The sequence below is a fragment of the Columba livia genome, chromosome 22, assembly GCF_036013475.1.
Source record: "Columba livia isolate bColLiv1 breed racing homer chromosome 22, bColLiv1.pat.W.v2, whole genome shotgun sequence".
NCBI classification, from domain to species: Eukaryota; Metazoa; Chordata; class Aves; order Columbiformes; family Columbidae; genus Columba; species Columba livia.
In genome coordinates, this window is record NC_088623.1 from 4,620,697 (window position 1) to 4,638,661 (window position 17,965).

At 58.9% G+C, this 17,965-nt stretch overlaps 2 protein-coding genes across 6 annotated transcripts; one reads left to right on the forward strand and one right to left on the reverse strand.

Annotated features, from left to right (window-relative positions):
* The first annotated feature begins 18 nt into the window (after positions 1–18).
* On the forward strand, positions 19–7,086 carry MOV10 (Mov10 RNA helicase). Its single transcript, XM_005510381.3, has 22 exons — positions 19–274; positions 1,379–1,475; positions 1,586–1,719; positions 1,812–2,050; positions 2,130–2,370; positions 2,612–2,734; positions 2,840–2,993; positions 3,073–3,227; positions 3,327–3,503; positions 3,589–3,736; positions 3,826–3,987; positions 4,082–4,185; positions 4,414–4,511; positions 4,758–4,877; positions 4,963–5,065; positions 5,224–5,347; positions 5,431–5,622; positions 5,765–5,839; positions 5,947–6,072; positions 6,194–6,282; positions 6,412–6,539; positions 6,761–7,086. The coding sequence occupies exons 1-21, from the start codon at positions 141–143 to the stop codon at positions 6,530–6,532; spliced, it is 2,916 nt and encodes a 971-aa protein (XP_005510438.2). The 5' UTR covers positions 19–140; the 3' UTR covers positions 6,533–6,539; positions 6,761–7,086.
* Positions 7,087–7,648: 562 nt separating this feature from the next.
* Positions 7,649–17,559, reverse strand: RHOC (ras homolog family member C). 5 transcript variants are annotated; one of them, XM_065038735.1, is made up of 6 exons: positions 17,391–17,551; positions 16,157–16,229; positions 10,034–10,191; positions 9,270–9,390; positions 8,935–9,065; positions 7,649–8,476 (listed from the first exon to the last, which is right to left on the reverse strand). In XM_065038735.1, the coding sequence occupies exons 2-6, from the start codon at positions 16,161–16,163 to the stop codon at positions 8,303–8,305; spliced, it is 591 nt and encodes a 196-aa protein (XP_064894807.1). In that variant the 5' UTR covers positions 16,164–16,229; positions 17,391–17,551; the 3' UTR covers positions 7,649–8,302. The 5 variants fall into 5 exon arrangements, with proteins under 5 accessions (XP_064894807.1, XP_064894809.1, XP_064894806.1 ...); XM_065038737.1 differs by lacking the exon at positions 17,391–17,551 and adding an exon at positions 17,363–17,382; XM_065038734.1 differs by lacking the exon at positions 16,157–16,229 and having other exon boundaries at positions 17,391–17,559.
* Between the last annotated feature and the right edge of the window lie 406 nt (positions 17,560–17,965).

Below are 17,965 nucleotides of genomic sequence, written 5' to 3' on the forward strand. Positions count from 1 at the left end.
CGCTTTCGTTTCCCCGTGCGCAGCCACCCCCGGGCCAGCCCAGCCCCGTACAGCCCGGCACACCCCGGTACAGCCTGGCACACCCCGGTACAGCCCGGCACACCTTAGTCCGGCTCGGCACGGCGCAGCTCGGCTCGGCCATGCCGCAGTTCAGCTTGGCGCAGTGCCGGCGCTTTGGGGATCAGTTCGTGCAGTTTCTGCGGGACACGGGCCGGGAGCAGGAAAGCCGGCGGGACGAGCTGCGGAGCATCTACACCCAGGAGTTTCGGGTCAGGTGAGAGCCGGGCAGTGTCATCTGGGATGGTCCCCCCAGCCAGCATCATCCTTTCCCCTGGCCAGCATCACTGGACCCCAGCCGGCATTGCTGGGGGTTCAAGTGGGGTGTCAGGCCAGCTCTGGCCAGGGGCTGGGTGTGAGGGTGGCACTAGGGAGCAGCTGGGGGCTTCGAGGACCCTCCTTCATCACCTGTGGGGTGGGATGGAGTAGCATGTGCGTTCCAAGCACCACCTGGACTAGTTAAAACTCAAACGCAGGGGTTCTGCTGTCTCCAGGCATGGAGAAAACAGAGCAGCGTTGCTGGGGCAGCCTGTGTCCCGCTGGGCTGCAAAGGCAGCAAGAGGCAAAGTTGCCTCTCCAGACACCAGCCCTGCATCTCCCCAGACCCCTCCATCTCGCCACAGCCCTGCTGGGATGTTCCCTGGCTGCAGGGAGCCCCCAGCAGCCGCCTGGGCATGGCCTCAAGCACCAGCCGCCGGCTATGCTTCACTCCGCTGACACCGGTCACACTGGCCCCTGTGCAATGTCACCGCTGTTAATCATTGGCAAAGTGGGGGTTTCAGCTCGCTGGTGGGTTGTGGGACATGTCCTGGGGTGCAGGAGGAAGTGCCGGGGGAGGTGTCGCTGCTGGGAGCGCTGTGACTGTGCCTTGGATGACCCCCCTGGGGCTGTGCCAGGGGCTGACCCCTCTGGATGGCCTCTTCTGTCAAGGATCTGGGGACAGGGACACATCCCTGCCCTGCTGCTGCTTGTGCATTGGCAGGGACACAGACAGTGCAGTTGTCAGGGCCAGGCGGTGATGCTGTGGTACACTTGGCACAGCTGGCATGGCCATGGCACAGCTGGAATGACCATGGCACAGCTGGCACCGCCATGGCACAGCATGGAGTTGCTGGAGTGGCCTGCGGGGATGTAAGCTTTGCATGGGGCCAGTTAAAAGCCTCGGTCCTTTTCCCTCTGCCTTCCACCCCAGTGCGGAGGGGAGTCACCAAGTGCCCCCCTTCACCCACCTGTCCTGCTCGCCTCCTCTCAGCTTCCTCTGCCACCAGCAGCCCAGCCTTGCTCTATCCCACGCAGAAACCTCCCTCTCTTGTCTGCGCAGGATCGATATAAAAACACCCAACTTCTCCTGCATCTTGTACGCGCTGAGGGTGACTCACCGGGCGCAGGTGTACGGGGCGTCGGTGCACTTCAAGAAGGTGAGGGATGCCCTGGGCTGGGGCAGTGGCTCTTGCACCCACCAGGACTGGCCCTGTAGGAACCCCCGGCAGGACCCTGAGGCCATGCCGATACTGGCTGCTCCTTGCAGGAGAAGAAGCGTGTGGTGGTGGCAGACCAGTACCGGAGACCCAGGACGAATGCAGAGGTGGTGGTGTCTCTGCCTGGCTCGAGCCAGCAGCCCAGCTCTGCTCCACAAGTGCCCCTGAGCCATGCCAAGAAGTGGTATGACCGGCAGCACCCTGCCTACACCTCCCCCGGCACACCTCTGGGACCCCCACCCCAGCTGGGAAAGCCTGAACACTCCCTTCCCACAGGGCTGAGTTCATCCGTGCGAAGCACGGGGTGGACATTGTCTCAGAGCATGACCAGGGCAATGGGAACATCCGCTTCCCGGTGGTACCTGGCGAGCCCCGGATGGTCACCATCCTGGTGCAGAACCGTGGGACAGAGGCTGTGATGCTGCGGCGGTGCCAGCCATGCCAGCAGGCACGGGAGCTCTCCTTCACGGATGAGCAAGGGGTGACACAGGGCCAGTCCCTGATGCTGCACCCAGGTAGGGTCCCGTCCCCTGCCCCGCGCCCTGCCTCGCCGGGGGAGACACAGGACCCAGCGGTCGCCTCTTTGCCTCGCAGACGGCACGTACCCCATCCAGGTGCGGTGCCTGACCACCTGCAATGGGTACTTCCACGCCGTGCTGGTCTTTGAGTTCACCAAGGAGCCGGGTGAGCCCTTCAGCATCAGGCGCTACATCGCTGCCATCGCTGAGAGCCAGCTGGCCAAGGACCTGGGCCCCTCAGCGCCTTTCCAGCCTTACCAGGCCAGCCTCCAGCACCCTGTCACCGTCATCACGGAGGAAGGCATCCCTCCTGACAGGTATGTGGCAGGGCCACCTGCTGCCATTCTGCACGGAGGGCCCTGGCCTGTTGTCTGGCTGGGACAAGGCTCAGCTCCTTGGGACCTGGCTGTCCGGCAGCCCAGGACAGTGTTTCATCCCCATGCAATGGCTGGTGACAGGAGGGTTGGGGACACCCTGCTTGCCGGGACCATGGGTGGTTGCAGCCTGGGGGCAGCCCAGCCCTGCAGTACCCGTGGCACCGCTGTCCCCTCTGCCTAGCTCCCTGAAAAATGAACTGGAGAAGGAAATCCCTCTAGGCACCTACCAGTATGCAAAGAGCCTCAAGGACACGATCCTGCTCGGACCCAATGCCAAAGGCAGCTCCAGCTGGGCTGCCATGCGGTCAGTGCCGAGGGCTGGGGACAACACCACCCAGCCCTGTGCCTCCCCCTTGCTGCCCCTCAGCCGAGATGTCCCCGGGCCACGGTGACATCCTGCTGCCCGCAGGTCGCTGCTGGAGGCCCCTCTGCAGGTTGACAACTACAAGCAGAAGTTCCAGCTGCTGCTGCACCTGGAGGAGATCCAGATGGAGGTGGACATCCGCCGCTACGACATGCAGGACGTCACCATGGTGCAGGACAGGGGGCTGCTGGTCCTTGATGTGCGTGGGGGGAGCTGGGGAGGTGGGAGGGGTGTTGGGGCTCCCCGGGTGCCTCCATCACACTGGCTGTTCGGCACAGGTGCCCGGTGTGGCCGAGAACCGCCCGTCCGTGCTGAAGGGCGACCACCTCTTTGTCAACCTGAGCAGCGAGCGGAACCACTCCCCACTCATCCAGTACAAGGGCTACGTGCACGGCGTGGAGCTGGAGAAGGTCAGGCTGGGCTTCTCCTCCAAGTGAGTGGTGTCCAGCCCCGGCCGGGCTGCCAGAGCTGCAGCAGCACCGCTCGGAATGGGGGAGCATCCCCGTGTCCTGTTCACACCACTCCTTTCCAGGCTGCAGAAGAAGTTTGTGAACAATCTGAAGTTCGACGTGACGTTCACCTTCAGCCGGCTGCCGCTGCAGCTCCAGCACCGGGCTGCAGTCCTGGCCATGCAGCGCGGCTTGTCCAGCCTCCTCTTCCCCAGCGCCTCCTGCCACAAGTCCCTGTTCCCAGGCACCTTCCAGCCCCGGTGAGTCCCCGTGCCTGTGGGATGGGAGGGGACAGGGGGACGGGAGGGGATGGGGACCTGGCAGGCTCAGCCTCTGCTCCTGCAGGTGGTTCGACCGCAAGCTGCAGGCGAATGAGGAGCAGTGCAGAGCTGTAACGCACATTGTGACGGGGATGTCCAGGCCAGCCCCATACCTCATCTTTGGCCCCCCTGGGACTGGCAAGACGGTCACCTTGGTGGAGGCCATCAAGCAGGTGAGTGGCTGGTACCCAGGTCCAGCATGGGCATCACTAACCATCCCGGCCCATGGGGCTCAGTGCCAACATCCTCTCCTCCCACCCAGGTCTGGACATGCTTCAAGGACGCCCGGATCTTGGCCTGTGCCCCTTCCAACAGTGCCGCAGACCTGCTGTGCCAGCGCCTCATCAAGGACATCGCCCCCCGGTACATCTACAGGCTCATCGCCAGCTCCAGGAGCTACCAGGAGGTGCCTGCTGACATCAGGGTAGGTCCCTGCCCCTCTGTCCTTGCATCCCACAACACATCTGGGCTGGCAGCCCCTGGGAAGAGCAGGGTCCCACTGAACGCCCGTCTTTCAGCCCTGCTGCAACTGGGATGATCAGCAGAGCTGCTATGTGTATCCAAACAAGGAGCACCTGGGGCGCTACCGGATCCTCATCACCACGCTGGTGACAGCGGGAAGGTTGGAGGACCTGGGATTGTCTCCACCACCCACGGCGGGTGGACCCAGGGGTTGGATTGCAATAAAGCTGGGTGGGCAGCCCCGCTGGGGTGCATTGGGGTTTGTGGAGGAGGGTGGGCAGCAGAGGGGACCCCTCCTCTGTGGGAGGATGAGGATGAAGGCAAGGGGAGGAAGGATGGCCAGCCAGGGCAGGGATGCTGAGGCAGCCTCACTGCTTCTCTCCCCCAGGCTGGTGTCAGCCAACTTCCCCCCAGGCTATTTCTCCCACGTCTTCATCGATGAGTGTGGCCAGGCGGTAGAGCCAGAGAGCCTGATTGCCATTGCAGGTGAGTGGTGCCCAGCTGCTGTCGTGAGGACCAGCAGGTTGCCCGGAGCAGTGGTGGATGCCCCATCCCTGGAGACATCTCAGGCCAGGTTGGATAGGGCTCTGAGCAACCTGAGCTGGTGAAGATGTCCCTGCTCATGGCACTGGATGAGTTTTGAAGTTTCCAAGCCAAACTATTTTGTGATTCTATGATCTCTCTGTGACTTGGCAACCCCCCTGTCCCCTGCTGAGCTTTTCCTCTGCCCAGGGCTCCTGACTGCCATGGACCAGGAGACCAACCCCAACGGAGGGCAGCTGGTGCTGGCAGGAGACCCCCAGCAGCTGGGCCCTGTCCTGAGGTCACCGCTGGCCATCGAGCATGGCTTGGGTGAGCGGGGAGAGGGATGGGAGCACTGCCGGTACCCAGGGGCTGAGCAGCCTCACAGGGAGCCATGGGGTCTCTCTGGGCACAGGCACCTCACTGCTAGAGAGACTGATGCTGCACAACCCCCTGTACAAGAGGTCGAGTGGAGGATACAACCCGCAGTTCGTCACCAAACTGCTCTGGAACTACAGGTGGGGATGGGGACAGGCAGGGATGCGGGATCTGTGCCTGCACCCCAGGCTCCAGCAGCCCTCAGCATCACAATCACAGCTGGTGTGGGAGATGGGAATGCGCCCGCTGTCCTGGGTGCACATGACACCCACCCTGGGCACTGTCCTCCCTCTGCCAGGTCCCACGAGGCCATCCTCAGGATCCCCAATGAGCTCTTCTATGACAGCGAGCTGAAGCCCTGCCAGACCGACGAGCTTGATGTCCGGAATCTCTATTGTGCCTGGGAGGAGCTTCCCAAAAAAGTGAGGGGGGCAGCAGGGAGGGGACCTTGGGGGGAACCACCAAGCCACAGGCAGAGCAAAGCCCAACGCTCTCCAATCCCCAGGGCTTCCCCATCATCTTCCATGGGGTTTGCGGGGAAGATCGAAGAGAGGCCAAGAGCCCCTCGTTCTTCAACACGGCTGAGATCGAGGTGCTGGTCCACTACCTCCAGAAGCTGCTGCAGAGCCGGGGCAAGCGGGGCTGCCCCACCATCTCGCCCAAGGAGATCGGCATCATCTCTCCCTACAGAAAGCAGGTGAGGGACAGGGCTCTGCAGGCAGGGGACAGACAGAGACCTCCCCAGGGGACAGGGGGCACTGGGATGGATGGGCAGCCACAGGGCTGGCACACGAGGACAGCTGGGTGGTGGCTGGACAGTGCTATGTGCCTCCCCCCAGGTGGAGAAGATCCGGAAAGCCATCACTTCCCTGGACCCCGTCCTGCGGAAGCTGCCGGACATCAAGCTGCTGAAGGTACGGTCCTGGGTGCAGAGGGGACAGGAGCCCACCCCCCCATGGGCAGAGGGAGCCCCGCCAGCCCTGGGGGTGCTCCCCAGCGCCTCACCTGCTGTCCCCCGCAGGTGGGCTCTGTGGAGGAGTTCCAGGGCCAGGAGCGCCGTGTCATCCTCATCTCCACTGTGCGCAGCTGCAGTGAATACCTCCAGTTCGACCAGACCTTCAAGCTGGGCTTCCTCAAGAACCCCAAGGTACCGTGCCACCCCAAGCAGCCCCATCTCCCCTGGCATCCCCTGCATCCCTTGGGTGAGGCTGGGGAGCGGGACAAGGCGCTGCTGCAGAGTCAAACCCTCGCTCCTGTTCCCTTTGCAGAGGCTCAATGTGGCCATCACCAGGGCCAAGGCTTTGCTGATTGTGGTGGGGAACCCGGCCGTGCTCAGCAAAGACCACCACTGGCAGAGGTGAGCCCTGCCCGCTGCAGGCGATGCTCATGAGCTCCTGCCTGCCCTCCGCTGCTGCCCATGGACATGCCCATGGAGACAGCATGGCCATGCCACCTCCTGCCCTCACTGCTGGTTCTGCACCCACAGGTTCCTCAGGTACTGCAAGGAGGAGGGTGGCTACACAGGGTACCCCTATGAGGAGGAGAGCCCAGCGGAGGATGAGGATGGCCTCGCCGCCAACCTCCACGCCCTGCACCTCAGCAATTAGCAGCCAGGTGAGCAGAGCTGGGAGCTGCTGGTGGAGCCTGCGGGAGCAGCAGCACCATGGCCATGCTGTGCTGGTGTCAACCAAAATGATTCTGCGATTCACGTGTGTGAGTGGCGCAGGGACATCTCTCCTGGAAGCCAAGTAGCAATTGCTCCATGCAGTGAGTGAGACAGGGCTCAGCACACGACCTCACTTAAGGGCTGACTCTGCCATGGGGTTTCTCTGCAGGAAACCCATCTGGGAAAGGAGGAGAAGCCCCCCGGAGCTCCAGCACCGCTTGGCCTGCCCCTGGCCTGTAGCAGCCGCCTGCTTTCCCCGCCTTGGCCCCAGGGTGCTCAGAGCACCCTGCATCCCTGCAGAGATGGGGCTGAGCCCCCCAGGCAAGGCGGTCCCGCTGGCATTCACTGCAGCCTGTGGCTGACACCTTCCTGTGCAGAGGGGACCATGCCAGCGTTGGACTGAGGCCACTCTCCGTTTTAATCAGTTTTTGGCACAGCGGTGGAAAGCCAATTCTTTGTGACTGGTTTTACCACTCAATAAATGTCTTACACGAGCATGTGGCCTCTGAAGAACATTGCTGGGTGCCCAATGGAGCTCAGTGCTGCCACAGTGGGTGCAGGCAGGGACCCCACCAGGTGCAGGGTGCTGGGGTCCCCTGCAGGCAGCTGAGAGCTGGCACAGTTGTGCAGGCACCCTTCATTCCCCTGAAGTAAATGTTTAGAGAAAAAATAATGTATTGAAGTCAACTCCTGGGCCCTGCTAGCACAGCTGGAGTTGCTGGAGCAGGGACAGGCTTGCTGCAGCCCTGCCGTGTCCTGCTCCAGGATGGTGACAGAGGAGGGACGGCTCTAGCGTGACTGCAGTGCCTGCTGCTGTGCCAACACGGACAGGGCATGGCCAGGGAGCTCCCACCCAGCCCTGTTCACAGAAGCTGCTCGCAGGGTCTTACCCGAGCATGTGGTGATGAGCCCTGATCCTGCAGCAACAGCTGATGCAAGAGGGGCTGAGGCCAAACAAACACCCCCATCCTGCAACACATGGATCCAGCCCCCAGGCAGCAGCCTGGAGCAGCGCAGGGGCACGAAGGACAGCCAGAAGGATGCCATGCAAGCAGAGTTACAATTACTGAAATCCCAGTTTGCATTTATTCTCCCAGTTAGGCAGTTCAGTTTACCGGTGCAAAGTCCATGACCAACACAGACTGGGAGAAGGCGTAACTGGCGGAGCTGGGCAGAGGTGCTGCCCCAGTGTGGGTCCCGAGAGCAGAGCAGTTCTGCACACAGACAGGGCTGGAAATGGCCCTGGGCAAGTCTGTATAAAAAGCTGGCGTGTGCCCACACGGCCAAGGGGAGCGGGCAGAGCACCCGAGGGTGCAGCAGACCCTGCACATGAGCGGTGGGCAGCAGCCAGCGGCACCTCCTGCTTCTGCAGCACCTGCCCGGAGCTGGAGAGGGAGAGCAAACACCGCAGCAATCCCCACGGGAGAGGCAAAAACAGGGAGATCGGTACAAAATGGGGTGACATGGAGAGCTACACAAACACCCGGCCCACAGTGAGCAGCGGGGACTGAAGGCACCGGCCTCTCACAGCGCTGGGGTGACACAGGGACACCCACAGGCTCGGGTGGCAGTTCTCGTGTGGAGGGTTGGGGGCAGATACTGGCACCACAAGGTCCCACGTCGGCTGTCTGCCAGTGCTCCCTCCCCGCCGGCACAGGCAGCAGGTGCAGGCAGCAGGTGCAGGCAGCTGCCTGCTGGCCTGCTGGGCTGCTCACAGCAGCGGGCAGCCCCGGCGCTTCTTGTTCTTCCGGACCTGCAGACCCGCACGGGTGGCCATCTCAAAGACCTCCCGCACGCCCTCCTTCGTCTTGGCCGAGCACTCAAGGTAGCCAAAGGCATTGATCCTGTTGGCCATGTCCCTGCCCTCCTCGGGCTTCACCGGCTCCTGGAAAGTGTTAAAAAGAGGGTTGGGAAAAGCACAGTGACTGCCCTTGGGGCATCCAGCCCAGGATTCACATGGCAAAGAAAGATGGGGACAGACTTTTGAGCAGGGCCGGTTGCAACAGGACAAGGAGTGATGGTTTTAGACTAAAGGAGGGAGGTTCAGGCTGGACATGAGGAAGGAATTGTTGGTCCTGAGGGTGGTGAGAGCCTGGACCAGGTTGGCCAGAGATGTGGTGGATGAACCATCCCTGGAGACATCCCAGGCCAGGCTGGACGGGGCTCTGAGCAACCTGAGCTAGTGAAGATGTCCCTGCTCATGGCAGGGGGGGCACTGGGGGAGCTGAGAAGGTCCCTTCCAACCCAAACTATTCTGTGATTCCATGAAAGGGGAGACCCAGTGAGGTGGCATAGGAAGAGGCGGATGCTGGCCAAGGCAGCAGGACCCAGGACTGTCCCCACCTGCTTCATCTTGGCCAGCTCCCGCCGCGTGTGCTCATCGTTCCGCAGGTCCTTCTTGTTCCCCACCAGGATGATAGGCACGTTGGGGCAGAAATGCTTCACCTCTGGTGTCCACTTCTCAGGGATGTTCTCTGCAATGAGCACACGTGGACCCCCCTGAGCTGAGAGGCTGCTCCCCTACCAGATTCCTCAAATCTGCAGGAATTGGCTCTGGGCTTTTCCCACAGGAAGCGGGGAGCTCACATGGGGGATTCACAACATTGGGGTGTGCGATTAACAGCAGCACCCAGACCTGCAGGAGACCCAGACCCCCCTCCTTGCACCCTGGGCCCTACCGAGGCTATCTGGGCTGTCAATAGAAAAGCACATGAGGATAACGTCTGTGTCCGGGTACGAGAGGGGACGCAGCCTGTCATAGTCCTCCTGTCCCGCCGTGTCCCACAGGGCCAGCTCCACCTGTGAGGGGAGAGGGATGCAGCTCAGCAGGACAGCAGCAAGCAGGTTTATCTTCCTCAGTTATAGCTATAGAAAGGATTTGGAGCATCTTTCTGATGAGGAAAGGCTGAGAGAGCTGGGACTGCTCAGCTGGAGAAGAGAAGCTGAGATGGATCTGATCAATGTGATCAATATCTCAGGGTGGGTGTCAGAGGATGGACCAGACTCTGTTCAGTGGTGCCCAACGCCAGGGTGAGGGGCAACGGGCACAGACTGAAACACAGGAGGCTCCATCTGAACATGAGGAGAAACTTGTTTGCTGGGAGGTGCCAGAGCCTGGCCCAGGCTGCCCAGAGCAGGTGTGGAGTCTCCTGCTCTGAGACATTCAAACCCGCCTGGACCCACCTGTGTGATCTGCTCTGGTGACCCTGCGTGAGCAGGGCTGGGCTGGGGATCTACAGAGCTCCTGCAATCCCAACCAGCCTGGGATTTTGTGATATGGTTTTCCTCAAACTGGGGCAGGTTCAAGATGGCCCAGAAAGGTGGGAACCGCGGGTGCGTCTGAGCCGTGCACATCAACCCATGTGGCAGCACCAGGTGGTGGCACTGCCAGCGCGGGACTGAGGGGACAGGAACAGCTCCAGCACTCTGTGATGGTTCTTACCTGCTTCCCATCTACCTCTATGTCAGCAATGTAGTTCTCAAACACAGTCGGTACATAGACCTCAGGGAATTGGTCCTTGCTAAACACAATCAGCAGACACGTCTTTCCACAGGCACCATCTCCCACAATCACCAGCTTCTTCCTGATGGCCGCCATCGCTGGGGGGACAAGAGTGGGGGAGTGGGACAGAGCAGAGAACCATAGAAACATTTTGGTTGGAACAGACCTTCAAGATCATTGAGTCCAACCATTAACCCACCCCTGGCACTGACCCACGTCCCTGAGAACCTCATCTCTGTGTCTGTTCAACCCCTCCAGGGATGGTGACTCCAGCACTGCCCTGGGCAGCCTGTTCCAATGCACCACAGCCCCTTGGGGAAGAAATTGTTCCCAAATTTCCGATTACAAATTCCTCAGGGCAGACACTGTACTCCAGATTTCACCCGGGCACACTCACCAGCTCCCAAATAATCTGATCAGCAGCAGGAACACACCAAGCCAAGCTCTCAGAGGTCTGGGCAAGCACGACCTGCACACCTGGCACCCGGCGCCAGGCTGGCCCCGTCCCAGCCCATTTGACAAAGGAGCCTTTGCCACATAATGACCGAGAGCTGATGCTGGCACCGGCAACAGGAGAAGCTGCCAGCCATCACTCAGCAAACAGAGCTGAAACCTCACAGTAAAGCAGGCTGCTTTCTGCCCCAAGCCAAAGGGATACAGTCCTGCAAGTTAAACTATGCCTTTGCGTCCTTGAGTTTCAAAAGAAGATGACAGCTAAGCCTGGGAATCGTGTGGGACGATGCCATGAAATGCCTGCCGTGGCATCTGAACAAGGCACAAGAAAATCGGCGGTGGTGGGATCACATCCCTCCCCAACCCCTGGCTCAGAATCTCTTTTCCATCCCCAGCTCCTCAGATACTTCACCCCAAAGAGCCCAACCTGCTCCCTGAGCACCCACAGCACATCACCCACTCATTGTCCCTGCAGAAATCCTGGGTGAGATGCACACTGACAGCTCAGGTTTAATCCCTGGAAGGGCACAGGCTGCTATGAGGGCTGGGGGAAACGACAAGTGACCAGAAAACTGCTCAGAAAGGCAGGGATGCTCCATGTCCTCCAGCCAGCCCAGCCCCGCTCCAAACCGCAGTACCCAGGGCAGCAGGGTTGGAAGGTACAGTTTGTGTTTGAAGCATCAGGGATGTGCAGAGGAAAGAACCGTGCGGGAAGGATGCTCACACCTACGCAAATGCACCGTGCTGGGACCAGTTTGCACTGGGATCATGCTGGGAAGGCTTGGACATGGCAAACCTTGCATTTCACCAGGACACTCACATGGAGCCTTAACAAAAGCCCAGCACCCATCCCCTCCTAGAGTGATCACACCCGCACCTTTCTCTGGAATAAAAAGAAGGAAAAGAGAAAAACCCAAGCAAGGTTGCATCATAATTAGCTGCAAGAGAAGGATTAAGAAATTAGACTCAACAGCTGACTTGCATTTCAAAAGCGGCCTGAGGAGAGCTCCTCTCATCTGCATACTTAGCAGGTCAGTGCTAAGCTCCTGCCTGGAGCAAACTCTGTCCCCAGGGCTGTCACACAAACCCTGTCCCCAGGGCTGTCACACAAATGCCTGGGAAATCTCAGGGACCACCACAGCTCTCACAATTCCAACCGCCCAACCCACTGTGTGGCTGGGGCAGGAGAGGGAAGGTTTAACCCAAATCTGGGCCAGATCTTTGCAGGTGACAAGCACTTTGGCTCACAAGCCAGAGCAGGAATAGTCTGTGGCTGCTGAGTGCTGTGGAGTCACTAATAAAAATAGTAAACTTATCCCGAGGAGACATGACATGTGTGTGATGGAGCCAGATAAAAGGGCTGGAGGAGTCTGTTGCCTCCTGCCCACCTGAAGAGAGGTTCCTTCAACTCTTGAGGACAGCATATCCCTGGGGACATAAGAAATGCATCATCCCCCTTGCAAACCATCCTCGTCTGACCAAAGGCTCAGCCTCTCTCCAGCCATCACCTCCACAGCACAGAAAAAGGAGAGCTCATGGGCAAAAAAACCTGTTTACTTAGACAGAAAGTTCCTTTGCCCACAGCAAAATGTGATTTGCTGCTTTGCGGCTCCGTATCTCAAAGACAAACAGAGGAAGAAAGGTGGTATGGGCTGCAGTGCTATCTAATCCCCAGAACACAGAAGGAGACACATCTGCAGCTCCAAGAACAGAGGATACCCGGGGAGATAAACACCCGCTCCAGACAGACAGCGAGATCTGCCTGTGCCCAGTCTGCCAGACATCGGACCTAAACAACAACAACCGGAGTGTCCCAGTGCGGTGACGCAGCCGTCCCCCCCACCTGCATGCTGTCCCGGCTCCAAACCGAGCAGAGTCCCTGCACCCAGAGCTCCTTCCCACGGCCTCCGGTGTCCACCCTGCCCCGGCAGGGCTCCTGAGCCCGGCGTCATGCTGAGCAGTGACTCAGAGGGCAGAGGCACCGTCCCCACCCAAAATCACAGCACGATTCATTCCATTACTCACGAGAGTGGCCCAGAAATAACCCATTACTAATGCAGAGCCAGCATGCAAAGCAAGCAGGATGAGGAGGCTGCGAGCATTGCGTTCAGCAGTGGGTGGCTGGGCTGCCCCGGCCGTGTCCTCGTCCCCTGAGCCAGCCAGAGTGACACGAGCACTTGATGCCAGTGGCACTCTGCTTGGGGGACATCAGCTCCTCTGCCAGGGATGCTCTGTCACTCAGCAGGACAAGGCAAGTCCCTGGGACCCTGCACTGTCCCCAGATCATGAGCAGATAAGAGAGTGGAAAACATGGAGACAGTTTGAGGAGGATAGCTTTGCTACAACTGCTAGCAGGCCAAATGATTAAAAGGACACAGTCGCTCACATCAGACGTGGAAATTCAGATTTTAAACTCTGCTGAGCATTAACCATCCCGAGTTACAGCAAAGGCTGCCCAGAAAGGACGGCAATTCAACCTGGCCCAGACAGCACCTGCAGATTGGGGGCACGAGCAGCACTTTAGGTGCTTCACTGGAGATGCTCGTTCCCAGAGATAACACAGGGGAGCAGCGACTCTGTGCTGGCACCTCCCGCAGAGCAGCACCGGGTTTGGTCTGTGCGCCAGTCCCGGCAGTGCCTGTGGCGACCACACCGGCTTAATCCTGAGCAGGGAGCTCCTCCAGCATGCCAAGAAATGGTAAAATGAGGCCAAATTGCTCTGCTTTCCAAGCAGCTATTCTAAAGACATCATCATAAAACCAGCCAGCCTTCCAGGACAGCCCTTGCATTATTGCTTTGTGCCTCCAAATGTGAAGTTCCTGCTGGGCAGGAAACGGGGAATTCCTCTGGCAGCAGGATGCGTCCGTCAGCCAGTGTCTGCTGCGGGATCTCAGGAAACAGCAGGGAAGGATGGTAACACTTTGAAGAAAGGCTCAAACAAGGGATAGAAATCTTTCAGCGAAGCTCTTTGGCGAGACTTGAGCTCCCTGAGCCAACAGAGGGGTTTTGTTCTAAAGCAGAAATTCCCAAGCGCTGCTGCTGGCGGCCGCACCCCGGCTGGACCTGTCACACCGCCTATCAGCAACACCAGATGAATTTCTGTCCTGCCCACAGCCCTGGCCGGAGGCACAGCCCTGAAGCCAGGGCTGGCGGGGACAGAGCCATGCTGGGAGCAGCCCTGTCACAGGGACACCCCCAGCTCCCCACAGCCCCCAGGGGTTCATAGTCCCACTATGAACAAAACCTACTCATCCCCAACAAGCAAAGAGTGGAGCAAGGAGGGTCAAGCCTGCAGCAGCACTCACGCAGAGATAGCATTGCCCTGGTGATCTTGGCCAGAGACAGGAGAACAGAGCTGGGGCTGGTGTTGACAGGACAAGGGGTGACGGTTTTAAACTAAAGGAGGGAGATTCAGGCTGGACATGAGGAAGAAATTGTTGTCCCTGAGGGTGGTGAGAGCCTGGCCCAGGTTGTCCAGAGAGGTGGTGGATGAACCATCCCTGGAGACATCCCAGGCCAGGCTGGACGGGGCTCTGAGCAACCTGAGCTGCTGAAGATGTCCCTGCTCATGGCAGGGGTGGCACTGGGAAGGTCTCTGCCAACCCAAACTGTTCCATGATTCTATGATTCCTGCCTTGCAGAGCTGTCACCAAGCATCTCCTTACAGGCTGCCTGTCAGATGATGAGAAAATATTTCTCTGCCCCAGCAGCTCTCTGGTTGCTCCCCCGAGAGTGGAGCACAGGGAACGGCCAGCCTGGTATGTGCAGCCCCATCACCCCACAGCCCAGGCAGCCATCCAGAACCCACCGCACCAAAACACAACCACAGTAGGAAAAAACACCTCCTTGAACAGACAGACCTTCCTGGCATTGCTGTGTCTTCAGCTCAGCTAAACTTTGCAATGGTTTAACAAACAAAAGCATCCAAGTGCTTGGTCGGACTGTTTTGATTTAACTCCTCTTTGGGAAGGAGCTGGGCTAACGCAAAACAGACCAGGCTCAAGGTTAGAACCGCCACAAGGCATGTAACTGGATTTTAAACCCTCCAAACATGAACCTCAGGCTGTGCAACATGGATCACAGACAAGACCCAAGGGAGCTCGCAGCATCCAGAGAGCACACAACACCAGCAGGGAGCACAGAAGATGTTTTCTAACCAGCGCAGCCAGGGACAAGCTGTCTCTGCTTCTAAACATGGCTGTGTGTGCACAGGGCTGCTGCCATTGCGAGGGCACCTCAGGACAGGACCCTGCAGAGCATCCACTGGGCAAACAAGAGCCACTTTGGCCTCCAACCGAGCTGCCAGGGCATGGGGGGGACCTCCCCTCCCACCCCACCAACAGGGCAATCAGCACAAGCAGGGACCTCTGCAGAAGTGCGTGTCAAGGCAGCAGCTGCCCCCAAATTAATTGGAAAGAGATTGAAAGTGTTTGGGGACAGAATGACAGAGGCACACAGGTCATTTTTGTGAATCAACCAGCAGAAAGCCCTGCAGTGCTGTTTCACAACAAAAACAGTTTTAAGTTGGTAGGACTTGCTGGCATAGCTGGTGCAATCAAAATGAAAGTGATCTTCCAGATGAAAATCTGACAGGTATGTGCATCGAGGGGAACTTAATTTGCTGAGACGTCTAAATCACAGCCACAGCAGCACAGGACAAGTGTCCTGGCAAGCGTCTCTGGTATCAGAGGGACTCTTATATAGAAGCAAGTTCCAAAAAGGGCTTGAAGCGAAGAGCAATGCCAAAGGGAAACGCGCCGGCCAGGGCAGAACTCGGGCTCCAAGCTCCTGGGTTGATCGCAGCTCGGAGCCCATCAAAGTGCCGCTGGTTTTGGCAGAGCAGCAGCTGTGATTTCAAGCTCACGCACCCCCCAGGCAGGCCAAGCTGTGCCTTTCAGCTGAGACCAGCATCCAGCTCACACCACCAACCATCGCTGACACCCACAGCACGACCCACACCCACCCGCAACACCAGCACCCGCTGCTTGGAGCCTTCCCATCCCACCTGCCCCACTGCCAAAACCACCCGGCACCGAACACCCAGGACAGGAGCTTTATTTACCCCTGGGAAAGCATCCTGAAGCTTTTGCTTAAGACCTAGACCTGCAATATCCAAAATATAATGAAAAAAGGAGCTCAAACTCAGTGATTTTAGATCTTATATTTTTTTCTAAAGTTGTGAGCTATTTTTCAGGCAGTCTGTATTTATAGCATGCTCCAGCACGGCAGTGAAGGGCAACTACCCCAATCCAGACCCAAAGCAGAGCGGCTTGTTTTCATTGCTAAATCCCACAAAAACATCCACAAGCAAACACAGAGAAAGGGACTTCGAACAGCAGAGTTTTAAAGCCCAAACAAGGCTTGAACCACAAGCGCTTGTGCTTTGTGGGAAAACGCCGCCTGCCCTTCACCTCCCTTCCCAAAAGACATCTTGCCACGTTCTTATTTTACCTCCCACAGAAGCAACAGCTTTCCCGCACTCGTGGCCACACAAGTGTCTTGCTGAAAGCTCCAAGTAACGTGCCACAACCTCCACGGATGCCTGTCCTTGTGCAAAGCCTGACTGCCGCTGCCCCAGAGCCAATCAATATTTGCTAATACATTCCTTACTTTTCATGTCAATACGCCTCTCCAGTGTAAACAGCAAGTTAGGAGGTGAGCCTGGTTAAATGCTCCCGATAACCTGTTGGAAGACAGTGACTTGGCTTATTTTCCACTTAAAAACAACGTTTCCCTAGAGAAGCTGTAGCTGTCAGGAACATGGATTCAATTTAAAGTCCATAAAATCCCACACAGCCTTTAGCTATACTACTTGTGGCTGAGAAGGAGGAGCTGAACATAAATTAAAACTGTGCAGACACCAAAAAGCACTTGAAAAAATGAAAATAAAACGCAACTTTATGCAGTGAAATACAGACAGTCAAAGCCGCTGCCTCCTCATCTCTGGTTTCACAACCTGATCACTTTGCTGGGGATGCAGCAGAGCTCAGCTCAGCCGGGTCCCCGTCCCCAGCCCACCCCCTGTGCAGATGAACCCTGCAAAGCAGCCCCAGGGATCAAACTGCTGCTTTCCCAGGGGGTACCGAAAGACTGAGAGTGGATTTAGGGGGTTTGGTTGCTTCTGGGAAGACTTGGCTGCCTGATTGTTAGTGCTGGAAAGGGCCGCGCAGTCATGGTTTTGGAATGCTCCCTTGCTCCTAAGACATTACATACACAATTATTTCTCCTCCCCCCCGCAAGCCCCTCTAATATAAATGTTTAAAAATGAGCTCAGCAGTAAGCAAAGGGAACTTTTTTCCTTTTTCTGAAGAAAACACAGAACGGCCGCTCCGTGACTGAGGCTGCACGCGAGGACGCTGCTGGAGCAGGGGGATGTGAGGGGGGATGGTGGGATGGGGCGGCAGCCCCCAGGCTCTCAGCCCAGCCCAGGTTGGTCACCAGTTGGGGGCCAGCGGGGACCCCCATCTGGGCAGCACCCACAGTCCAAGGCCACCCTTGTGGGACAAACCACGGTGGCCAAACCGCCACTGACCCATCCTAACCCCACGCCCAGGGACCCCACCCACCAATCCTGCCCCACCCATCCCAGCCAGAGCACCCACCTCCCATGCCCAGCTCCCCCACAGCACCCCAGCGCTGACCCCCCATTCCACCAGTGCCAGTAATCCCAAATCCCAGTTTCCCCAAACCCCACCAGTAACCCCAGACCACACCAGATCCACCAGACCCCATCAGTAACCTCGCACCCCGCCTCCCCCCCACCCCAACACTGGCCCCAGGGTCCCCCACACCGCTCAGCCCCCCAGGCCCCCGCACCCCGAGCGCTGCCCAGCCCAGCCCGCACCTCTCTCCGCCGCTGCCCCGGTCGCGGTCCCGTTCCCAGCTCCGGCCCCGGCTCCGCAGCGGCTCGGGCGGTGCCGCCCCGTCCGGGGGCCGCCCGCGGAAGGCGGGGCGGGAGCGCTTCGAGCCGCGCTCAGCTGAGCCGAGCCTTGCTGAGCCGAGCCGAGCCGAAGGGCGGGGCCGGGGCCGTGCCCCTTCCCCGCACAGCTCCCGTGGGGCCGCAGCCAGCCTGGGCTCCCGGAAAGGGGTTTTTTTGTCCTTATTTTAGGTTCCTGATGCCAGGCAGGATGGGGGGCGATCCCGGCGCTCGGCTCCCAGAGCATCCAGAGCTGCCAGGAAGGGCTGAGCTACTGCTCCCAAAAGCCCCTCCCGGGTAGGACCAATAGCAAAGACCACCCCGTGCTCTGCCTCCTAACCAGGAATCCTCCACCACCACCATGGGAGCCCTTTTCGCGGAGACACCTCTCCCCCCCCATGAGCTTTATTTATGGCAGCGCCAAAAGCCACCACCAGCAGAAGCAAATCCCAGCAGCCAAACCCCATCACACCCCTCCTGCATCCCCCATGTGCCGCCCAGCC